This window comes from Micropterus dolomieu, linkage group LG03, assembly GCF_021292245.1.
Source record: "Micropterus dolomieu isolate WLL.071019.BEF.003 ecotype Adirondacks linkage group LG03, ASM2129224v1, whole genome shotgun sequence".
NCBI lineage: Eukaryota > Metazoa > Chordata > Actinopteri > Centrarchiformes > Centrarchidae > Micropterus > Micropterus dolomieu.
In genome coordinates, this window is record NC_060152.1 from 26244653 (window position 1) to 26256748 (window position 12096).

Here is a 12096-nt window from a genome sequence, read left to right on the forward strand (position 1 = left end):
TATAAAGTAGTTTGCCTCTAAACTATAAAATATTTAAATTATTATTTTATAAATATATATATATATAGAGAGAGAGAGAGAGAGAGAGAGAGAGAGAGAGAGAGAGAGAGAGAACATTTAATATTTAAAACAAGCATTTTTCAAAAAGTCTAAATAAACTTTTTGTCCTGTCATTTTAATTATTTTTTAACATATCACATCAGTATTCCCCCAGCAACAGAGCACATCATGAACAACCTTACACACAAAATAGAAAATGAAATACAAGGGGAAAAGAAAAGACACAGTGTGAAATCAAAGTCTCCTTAGAGGTGATTGTTACGGTGTCCAGACCCTCCAGGATCGGTGTGATTTGTTCAAAAAGCGTGTCAGTTTCTCAGCAACATGACAGACATCTCTGTTCCAGTAGCGGGACTTTGTGTGCTAGACTGTAAAGGCTAAAATAAATGTTTTGGATCTGTCTACAGGAACACGAGCGAGTGCACCAGCCGGGCCCGTCACCCAGCTCCCAGAAACCTAGGGTCTTCAACTGCTCCTCTTGCGTGAAGGCCTTCGCCAAGCGCAGCCAGCTGGAGAGACACAACCGAACACACACAGGTGAGAGGGTCATGGGACAAGTTTGCACAGTGCATGTCGTGACTGAAATCCACCATCATTTAAGATATGATTAAAACTCAATTCATTTAATTTATTATTAAATTATATTTCATCATTCTTATTTTCATATCAGCTGTGTTTTACTATTTTATGTTTTTTAGAGTTTTTATTTCATAAAAGCATTTTTTATTTCATGTCACTTTTCATGACAGTGGTGTTATGACCAGTCACGGCCAGTGTTAGCTGATTGATTCAGAATAGCTTTGGCACTGTTGTTGCTTTGGCTAACAGGAGCTAGCTTTCTAATATTGATAACATATTGAGGTTGTTTGTAAGTACGAGAGGTTGGGATCATGTGATTGGCTGAAATGTGAGGGGGGCAGTGACTGGTGACCTAAAGTGGTATTACAAAAAAAGTTGCGACACGAAATATATGTCATTGAGAAAAATTCCGCCCTGAAATATAAACAGAAATTAATTTTCTGTAATTAAATCAATATTCCCCAATAAGACAGGCTGGTGTATTAATGAATTAATCAAATAGCATTGAGTTGAGATCAATGACTTCTCAAATTAATTCACAATATATTTGTTCATTTAAAGGGCATTAAGTGCAATTTGTTCAAATGACTAGTTATTTTCACAATGTCTTTTTAAATGATTTAATAATCTACACGTCAGGGCTCCATAACTACCTGGGTCTCTGTGTTATACTGATGTTAAGGGACCGCATTTCAGAATGTGTTATATCATGTATCTATGAAGTTTAAGGGAGTTTTATGAATAAAGAGAATGTTGCATGGTCCACATCCTGTTAGAAATTCCACGCTGAATTACTACATTAACACGCTCACAATGCACAATGTAGTGTTTGATAAACAAAATGAATAATAAAATCCCGATACAGTCCTGAACAACGTGGTGGAAAAAAAAAAAAAAAAAGTGAAAACAGGACACATAGTAGCTATCAGCTTTCCCTGCCAGACTCACTAGTTCCTACATTCATGCAGCTATTAAGCAGCCAAATGCCATGAATGCCTCTTCTCTCTGTGAAATCCTAAGCACCCAGGTTGGTACATAAAGAATCCGTTTAGTTGGCCCATTACCATTTGAATAGATGCATTTCGATACTGTTAAGAGGGATTCTGATTGGACGTTTCCATTCTCACTCTCACCTCCTCGTGGTGTCAGTTTTTCTCTCTTTTTTTCTGTAAGCAACACTGAAAAAAAAACTTCCGTCCCCCTTCTATTAGCTGTTGATTGTGTGTGGAGTGACAGGGCTCGAGAAGGAAAAGTGACTCCAGTTGTGTGGCCAAATATTCCTTTTTGAATATGAACCCTAGGCTGTTTCTCAACAGCATTTTAGTGTGTTAATTGCAAAGAGTAGTGATTTAGATGACTTATCAACAGAAAATAACTGAGCTATGTGTGAGAAAGCATGACAAAACCACTGCTTTGTCATGTTTCATTTGCCAGAAGATATCAACATATCCTGGCCTGAGGGAATAAAATGTGTTCTATAAATAGGTAGGTACATTTATTTGTCAAAATATAACAGATTATGTTAGTGAAATTGAGTTTTGTTTTCTACTACAAAGCAGACAATATACATTAATACAGAAGCAATTATAAAAACGGTAAACAGAAATAACTATTCAGTGGAGCAGTGCTGAGGATGAATTTGAGTTTTAGAGTCTGATAGCTTGGAGGAAAAAGCTATTCTGAAGTCTGGTGGTGTGGCAGCTCATCTTGGTGAGGTGAGAGTACCAGTGATCTTCTGAGCACCTGCTGCAGAGCCCTTCAGTCCTGGGCCGTGCACATCCCATGCTAGTTTGTGATGTTTCCAGTCAGGTTTCTGTTGCTCCTCTGTAAAAGCTGACAAGAACTTGGTACAGGAATTTGCCCTTCTTAAGCCAAATTCCTGTACCAAGTTACTAATAATGAAATCATTACAATGACAGACCAAAGCTACGCAAAACAAGACTATGTGAACAATACTTAGATATAGGGCTACATCAGGGGTATTCAATTAAAATTCAAAGACGTCCAGTTAGAGAACATTTCCCGAAGCAAAGGTCCGGAACATCATGACTAACTTGTGGTCAATGCCATAACATATAGTTGTCAACATATGCTTTTAGTCAAAAACTGACTGTCAAATCAGTTTTCACAAACTGGATGGATAATAAATGATAACTACTCTAATAATACATTGTTAATTTAAGTAAACTAAAGGTTGCATTAAGGAAAATACAAAAGAGAGTTGTTTTTTTTAAATGTGCATCTTAAAATAAAGTGCTTAAGTGATTGTGTGAAGTGTAGTCTCAACTAATTTTATAATAAACACTCAACACATCTTAACAAATTAACAGCTTTAATACCTACTTCATTCCCTCTCACTTCCCTACTTTCTCTTGTTAGTGAGAAACGTGAGCTGTAGTTTGGAGATATATGAGATATTCTGGTTTTGAACTGCCCGTGGGAAGAATCTACATGAAAGAATCTGTACCTTCTCGATTCAGAGCCATGTGAAGTCTCTTTTGTCTCCTCTTTCCATTTGTGTATCTCACTTGCGGACTCAAATCGCAATGCCTATCGGAATGCACAGATTTGATTGGCTGAGCAACATCACATGAGACAATTGGAACACATGCAATTGGTCTGTGAGTTTCCCTGGCCGCTAAACCAGTACACTAAATGCTAGAAAATCTGCATGGTTAAAATAGAAACGCTCCGTCATGAGGAAGTAATTCTCAATAAGAAATCGGCTGTAGGTCTGGGTCCGGAGAGGACGGCGACTGGGTCCAGACCTGGACCGCTGTCCGCCAGTTAGTGACCTCTGATATAGGTTATTGATTTAAGATCCCAGCAGCTGACTGAATAAGTAGTATTGACAGTGCAATTTTAAGAAGAATATTAACAAACGACAGCGATAATGGTGGACAGGTTTGAAGTAGAGCTGAATTGATTAATCGAATGGTCGATTGACAGAATATTTATCTGCAACAAATAATTCTTTCAGCAAATGCCAAAAATTCACAAGTTCATGTTTTTCCTTTGTCATCTTTGGGTTTGGGACTGTTGTTTAGACAAAACAAGATCTTGTAAGATGCTAACTCAGACTCCGAGAAGTTGTGATTTTCTGACATTTTTTAGGCAAAGCGATTAATTATGAAAATAATCGGCAGATAACATTTACATTTACATGACGCTTTTATCCAAAGCGACTTACATTTGAGGAACAGCATACAAGCATCAACAGAGCATCAAATACAGACTGCCAATACATACTAGTAAGAGCAGCAATAAGTACTAGTAAGAGCTCCTAGTACATATCACATCAATGGGGTAAATACCTAGGGAAGGAAGTAAGAGTTAACAAAAAGTGCAATCAATACAAGATAATTGTAGGGGATAGAAGAAGAAGAGCACAGGACATGCATGTTAGAGGTTAGGAGTTAGAGGTGTTATAAGAGGAAGTGTTCTCGGAAGAGATGAGTTTTCAAGAGCTTCTTGATGGCGTGTGGTAGCTCGTTCCACCATTGTGGTGTCAAAGATGAGAATAACCGGGACTGGGATTGCTTTGTGTGACAGGATGGCAGAGCCAGGCGGCGTTCGTTGGAGGAGCGTAGCGGCTGAGAAGGAACGTAAGTTTGTATTATGGAGTTTAAGTAGATGGGTGCAGACCCAGTAGTCACTCTTTATGCAAGCATTAGTGACTTGAATTTGATTCTGGAGGCCACGGGGAGCCAGTGGAGGTCACTGAGTAATGGAGTGACATGAGTCCTTTTGGGCTGATCAAAAACCAGACGCGCTGCTGCGTTCTGAACCATTTGTAAGCGTTTCACCGCACAAGCTGGAAGACCTGCTAGGAGGGCATTGCAATAGTCGAGGCGAGAGGTAACCATGGCCTGTACCAGAAGCTGGGTGGCGTACTGAGTGAGGTAGGGCCTGATTTTCCTTATGTTGTATAGAGCAAAGTTACATGACCGAGAGACAGCAGCAACATGGTCTGAAAAGGACAGCTGGTCATCAATCATGACACCCAAGTTTCTCACCACCTTGGTTGGATTGATGGTTGAGGAGTCAATTTGTAGTGTGATGTTATGGTGGATAGATTGCTTGGCTGGAATGACCAAGAGTTCAGTCTTAGAGAGGTTTAGTTGAAGGTGGCAAGCCTTCATCCATGCAGATATGTCCGAGAGACAGTCTGTGATCCGCGCCGAGACGCTGGGATCGCCTGGCAGGAAGGATAGGTAGAGTTGCGTATCGTCTGCGTAGCAGTGGTAAGAGAAGCCGTGCGAGTGAATGATCGGCCCCAGTGAGGTGGTGTAAATTGAGAAGAGAAGGGGCCCTAGCACTGAGCCTTGGGGCACCCCTGTGGAGAGGCAGTGGGAGGAGGAGAATTGTCCTTGCCCCAAAATATTGTAGGAACGCCCCGAGAGGTAGGATTCGAATCACAGGAGTGCTTTACTCGAGATGCCCATTGCTGAGAGAGCGGATAGCAGGATCCTGTGGTTGACTGTGTGAAAGGCATCTGATAGGTCAAGCCGGATAAGAACCGAGGATTGGGCTGCAGCTTTAGCTAGATAAATCTATAATGAAAATAATTTTTACTTGCAGCCTTAACAGAAACCAATGGAATTATAATTCTATATTATAATGTATAATGTAATTGTTGCCCCGGTAGTTTTTTTTGTCTAAATAAAATATATAATCTCCTTGAGGGTTGCCATGTTAAGTTATGTTTAAATTGCGAAAGACTGGATGTAGTGTTGCGGAGTGTCGGCCAGGGCTGATTTGGCCCTCACCTGCCACCTAGTGGATATACTTAATTATCCAGGTACACACAAAGCGTGCAGGCAAGTATGTGAACAATGCCACTCACATCATAGCTGCTTGGCTACATGTACACATTGGTAAAACGCAGGTTTATCATGAGCTTTTAACAGCAGGGGTTTGTTAATTTTTGAGTAACAACAATTTTAAGTACACGGTAAATCAGCACTGTGTACTAAACATGGATATTAAATGGCAGATTGCAATTTTACATAAATTGCTGTGTGTGTGTGTGTGAACACATGGGAGTCCACAGGAGTGTAATTACTTAATGGAATAAATGACAGCCGCATAGTGTTTTTTAAAATGTACGGCTTGAACAGTGTAATTGTTTTTAGATGGTTTGCTTTGAATCTCAACCATGGTTTCATTTATTTGCACTAATTGTACCAAAGTCCACTAGTGTTTATCTCAATTAATGTGACAGCGCATGAAAATACTAAGCTCAGCAACGCTGAAAATTCTAAATGACCTGTGGGTCTGTGTTTTCGTGCAGGTGAGCGGCCCTTCAAGTGCAGTCAGTGCGACAAGGCCTTCAACCAGAAGAGTGCCCTGCAAGTCCACATGGTCAAACACACGGGAAAGAAGCCCTTTAAGTGTGAGGTGTGCAGCATCAGGTTCACCCAGAAGAGCAACATGAAACACCACATGAAAAGATCCCACGGCTACGGTGAGCAGCTGAATGACACCACACAACACACACACACACACACAGTCAGCCACAAACACTGCTGTATGTGCAGCTCGGCGACGCAAGATAGTAATCTCTCTCTCTTGACTCTCTGTCACTTTTTACCCAGGAGACATATTACCAAGAGTATCAGGGTAGATAAGCATTTTATAATGAACTCCCCCTTTTCAGCTTTGAGGTGTTTGTTGTGGGTGTGTGTCTCTCATGGCAGTCACACATGAGAGACACACAGTCGCTGCATTTGCAAGGCACTGCACATTAAAAGAAGCCCCTGAGCATTTCAGACTGCAAACATGTAGTGTTGGCCTTCCCCTGTGGAACATTAACAATCTCTCAAACTCAGGTTTTGTGTCCGTTGCCCCTCACTTGATGCCGACTTCCACACCCACCGCTAATGTGTATGCACACACACACGCCTCCGTCTTGCCGAGATTGAGCAAGGAAAAACCATGATGACAAATAGTGCGACCAACACGCACATTGTGTATTCATTTCAGTCAAACGCTCCACCTTGGAGCCTTACAGGCACCTGCTGAACATGACCTGAGGAGGAGAGCAATTCTGTCAGATCTGTTCTTCGTATTTAACCACTTCCACAAAAGCTTCCACCTCCCCCTCCCTGCTAAAAAGGTGTGTCTGAAACCCTGGCTTCTGCGGTGTCTCTGGGAATAAGGTCTGGACTCTAAACTGAATTAACTTTTATTTTGTTTAAGAGGAGCACTTGAGTTCATCATGTGAACGTGCCTGACTTAGCCATACAGGCTCATTTTCAACTGCATTTTCAACAGGATGATGGCACATAAAAAAGATTTAATTGGTGCACTAAAATCCTGGAAGACCTGTAGAAATCAAAACATATGTTACCTGGTTGGATAATGTTTCAGAAATGTGTAAAATGTTGTCAAACTTCAGGAAAAGTCATTCGGCTCTAACTATGACGTTGATGTGGTCACACGGTTGCCCAGACACAAACCAGCTGTGTCCACTCACTTCAATCTGAACAGTTGTTTTTGGATCTGAGATCAGACACATGGAGAGTAACGAGCTCACAGTTAAAGCTCCCTGATGTGACGGCATACTAAAGTGGAATTGAAAAACAACCACCCACTTGTGTTTGTTATGGAGGTCTGGCTTCTTCTTCTGATGTGGCCCTGCAAAGTTTGCGATTGACATCTTTCACTAGAAAAGCAGGAAACAGTTTGAAGCCTCTGTGGGAACAAGTGGCCAAGGTAAACTGTAAATTTTATTATTAGGAGAAAGTATACAGTTTTCGTGCAATATAATGCCACATAAAATGTTACACACGTTGCAGACCAGGGCCCAAATCTCCTACACTGCCATATTGGCATGTCATTTTGCTGGTTTTAGGAACCGCAGTAACTAATCTTTCTGCATAGTTTTTTTTTTTACAGATTTTGCTCTTCTCTTTGTTTTCGCCATCTAAAAAAATATTCTAAACTGCCTTTTTAGCATGAAACAGAATTGCAAAATACTGCAGGGGAAGAGAGCTTTTTTACCCATTATACCTACCGAGTCTATTCTAGCATGAGCTTTGCAACTTTACTACTGGCTTGCCGTCATTACTCCTAATGCCTCAACCTGACAGCCAATCAGAGGCAGAGGAGGCAGGTTTATTTCAAGTCGGCTACACTGCGGAGTCTGACAACACACCGAACTGCTGAATGAACTCTCCGTCGGACAGCATGTAGCTAGCTTGTATGATGTAAGATATATGTAAGCTAGCTTACAATGTTAACTGTCCTGACAGTAATGTAACCAATTTTATAACTTTGCCCGCTGTTATTAACCAATAATGTTAGCTAAGCTAATTGTTAATTTTTGAAGACGAGTGGCAGCAACCTGGATGTAATGTAGTTTAACCTCAACAGGAAAAAACATGTCGGCATCGGTGTTGTGTACACTGGGGACATTTGTTAAAATGCTTTGAAAAGTGCTTGCAAGAAATGTTAATTAAATGAAAGTGCTTTGAGAAAGGTTTGCTTGCAAGATAAAACAAGATACTGATTATAAAATGACCCAAAAATGTGCATTCACAAATCAGTAACTTTAAAAACTTCTTGTCACAGTTTCTTTTTGGCCAAGTTCTCTCCCTGTGAACATGATACAAGAGGAGGGAAGACTAAATCAAGCCTGCATGTGTGCTGACCCAGCAGGGATGATATTACATGAGAAAAAGTGATCTACAGGAGAAACATATCTGAAAGCAACACAGAATGAGAGCTGCACTGCATTATATTCTGTAAAATTATATTTTAAGGTATCACCTGCCACCTGAATTTTGTATTTCCCTTTACATAAATAAAAACGTTTCCACTATCAATTGATGCAGGAAAGCCAGAAATTTGTGCAGAAAAATCACCATAATGCAAGAAATTATGTGTTTAATAAAGTAGTGTTCTCCTAACACCAACACGGTGCATCGCCACATCTCGTGGGCTAAGTGTATTGTCACACCCCTAATCTGAGCCCATATGTTCCCACCGCTTTTCAACACAAAGTGACGCCCTTGCGTGTCGGTATCGGCCTCTTGTCGCAGTAGACAAATGCACATTATCTGTACAACACGTAAGTTTAAAACAGGCCGCTCTTACACTGTCTGTGTGTTTTTCTGCTCACGTATCCTTCTAACCTTTGTTACCCCCAACCAGTTTGCATGCCTGATTACTATATAAATGGCAATTTAAGTAAGTAAAATTTATTTAAAATAGCACCAAAGTGCTTTACAATGATAAAAATAATAACAATCATAATAACAATAATAACAAAAGCAACAATAAAACAGTGGAGCAATCAGACAATCATACATAACCATCAGACATTAAAAAGCCATTAATCAATATAATCAATGTATTGTGTGTATTTTAACAGGCGCATAAATAATCAAAATTAAGGCATTTTGTATTTTAAAGAGAACATGACTATTCACAGTTAAAGGTTTACATGGAGTCAAAGGCCTGTTTAAATAATAAAGTCTTCAGCTGATTTTTGAATGCTTCGACTGAGACCTCAGGGCGTAGGTCTGACGGGAGAGTGTTCCACATTGTTGGTGCAACCACTTGGAAAGCACGGTCACCTCTAGTTTTTAGACTTGTATGCGGTACAGCTAGTAGGCCTTGGTCTGAGGATCTTAGTGGCCTAGAGGTAATATACGGGTGCAGCATATCGGAGATGTACCCGGGTGCCTGACCATGCAGCGCTCTGTATGTTAAAATGAGCAATTTTAATTGAATCCTAAATTTAACAGGGAGCCAATGTAAAGAGGGCAGAACGGTCCAGGGACGACCTGCAAAGAGACGTAAAAAGGGAGTTGCAATAATCTAAGCGGGAAGAAATAAAAGCATAGATTATCATCATTAACAGGTTTGAGTTTAGCAATGTTTCTTAAATGAAAGAAACACGACCTGGTCAGAGTTTTAACATGTTGAGCAAAGTGTATTGATGTGTCAAACATTACACCCAGATTTCTAAGATTTGATTTTACTGCTGATGACAGTGATACAATATGCTGAGTGATCGAGGGAGCTATGCTATCAGGTGCAACAATAAGGACTTCAGTCTTGTCTGTGTTCAGTTGTAAGAAGTTTTTAGCCATCCAGCTTTTAATGGCAGTGAGGCAGTTGAATAGTGTGGTCAGTTTGTCATACTCATTTGACCCAAATTTAAGGTTAGACTGTATTTACAACAGGTGCAGGGAATTTTCAAAAAGGTTTGGAGGTGTCTTAATTTATCCACATTCAATATTCTTCTGTACGCGCACAAGCTCATGCATGCTAAAGATCCAGGGAAAATGAACCACGTTTTGGCAAGTATTCTTGAGAAATACCAAGATCTCAATTCCCAGGATTCCATCTGTGACTGCACAATATTGTAGGCATGTTTATGATGTTAAATGGTTAAAAGGGTTCAAATTAATCCTTGGTATTTGCTCCATTTGTCTACATTTGTGTGGCTGTGCCAGTTGTTTGCCCACATCAAAGAGGAAGACTATTATTTTCCTTGTGAGAAACACTGGCGGGTTCTTGCAAACGTGATGAATACGTGTTTTAAGTGTTTCAGATGTAGAGAGCATAAACAGAAGGAGATAATTAAATGACTCCCACTGTAAAACTCAATTCAGTGCGTGGCCTGCAGCAGTAGAAAATGCGTGTCTGAAACCTCTCAGTTTGTGCCAATGTGACATATTGTTGTTTTGTGCCCAAGTTATTTTGAGATTAATGTATGATGACACATGGCTTTTACCATACTTACAACTCAAAATGAGCATATGCCACTTTTATCAACCCTTATCATAGAGCTTGTGTAACAGTTTTCAGAGGAGAACAGGAGAAGAATATAGCATGTTGGAGGAGTGAGGAGGGGAAGATTGCTTTTTGACGAATGGTCTCATTTGCATGACAGCCACTGGCAAATGAAAAACAGAATCTGAGCTGCTGGTGCTGCTCTGTGAATGCGTGTTAATGGGCTTTTCAGAGCGCTGTTATTACCACTCTCAAGGAGCAATATGCTGCACATGCAAACCTCCTCTCGTTTCCCCCCCCTCGTTCTCTCTCCAGGGGCCCTCCAAGAAGTGTCCCTGAGCCAAGAAGAACCGGCGCCCCAGGTTGAGGTAACGCCTGAACTTGACCTGGAAGTGGTTCCTGAATCATCCGGAGACTGGCACAATGTCTTCCCCTGACGACAAACCAGTGTGCTGAGCATTGATTGAGTTTTGCAACTAAAAGCAAATCTTTGCCAGGCATTTTCCTCCTCTCAAAAGGGTTATTTGGTTAGAAAAAGACTGAGGACATTATAGATATCGAGGGCCTTTACCCCAGTAGCAGTCCCCTGCTGTTTATCCAAATTAGCAATGAAGTAAGGGAGTCTGGTTCCCTGTGATTGGCCTAATGACTTTTATCTGTTTTGCTACTGTCTGATTGTCATCAATATGATGACCTCCGGAGAGGTTTGGCTCAATAAACACAGGCATCCCAGAGAATTCTCCAGTCAGGACTTGCAGCTCCATCTTATGTTGACCCTGCTGGAAAGACAGGAAACTTTATTCTGCGAAGAAAAGTGTTTCTTCATTATAGGTCTCCTCACGGGAGTACGCAGAACTGCAGCCAGCTGCACTGCTGCTACGGCTGTTGTTTTTCAAATGTCACTTTTTTCTTCCTCTTTTGGTTTTTTTACATATTTATATTGTACATATTACATCCTGAACGCAAAATGTCATTTGAAGCTTGTTACATATTTGTTGTAGCTAGAAAGCACAGCCTAAAGTGGTGTACCAAACATGTAGGTGAAGAACGGCAGTGAGCTGTGTAGACACAGTTCTGGATTTTGATGCTATATGAACATTTTTGAACATGTCAGCATTGTGTTTCCCGTTGTTGTCATATAATTTAGACTCACATCACCAACATTTTCTTTATTGTAGTTCATTCTGTAAATAATGTAGTTAGATTGCGGATATATTTTCTGATGAACCACCAGGACATAGTTTGGTTGGAAATATGTAATTTGAGCATAATGTTGCATTTGTTATGAAGCAAAGCCAATGTACAGATGATAAGCTGTTTTTTTCCCCCCTTTCTTATTTTGCAATTGTATTTTCTATTGTCCATAATAAATTAAGAAGATTAAAGTAATTTTTCTACTAATTCAAATTCTCATTTCTTTTTATTTTGTGACTTATTATTGTGTCTTACAGATAAAATCTTAAATTCTCTAATAAAGGAATAGTTTCACATTTTGGAAAATGCACTTATTCACTGTCTTGCTGAGAAGATTTATGCAAATCTCATGTCTGTGTGTTAAACGCACCCTGTGGACTTTTTGACCGCTAGTAGCTGTACTTGTATATAAAAGTGTTTTCACAAGTGGGTCCCTGTTTTGTTTTTTACCGTGCACACTAATGAGGACACAGATGCAGGTGTACAAGCATGCAAGTGACGGAAAACAGTAAGGAA

The 12096-nt window shown here is 40.2% G+C and overlaps 1 protein-coding gene across 3 annotated transcripts in view; it reads left to right on the top strand.

Annotated features, from left to right (window-relative positions):
* Nucleotides 1–11787, top strand: part of LOC123968010 (zinc finger protein 236-like) — a 71763-nt gene extending 59976 nt beyond the window's left edge. For 2 of the 3 annotated variants that reach the window (XM_046044464.1, XM_046044465.1), the window contains exons 30-32: nt 468–597; nt 5933–6106; nt 10702–11787. In XM_046044464.1, coding sequence (XP_045900420.1) covers nt 468–597; nt 5933–6106; nt 10702–10823 — 426 coding nt within the window. In that variant the 3' untranslated portion in view covers nt 10824–11787. Of the gene's footprint in view, nt 1–467; nt 598–4191; nt 4245–5932; nt 6107–10701 lie in introns of those variants that run through there. The other variant, XM_046044466.1, reaches the window with a different exon arrangement.
* The last annotated feature ends 309 nt before the right edge of the window (nt 11788–12096 follow it).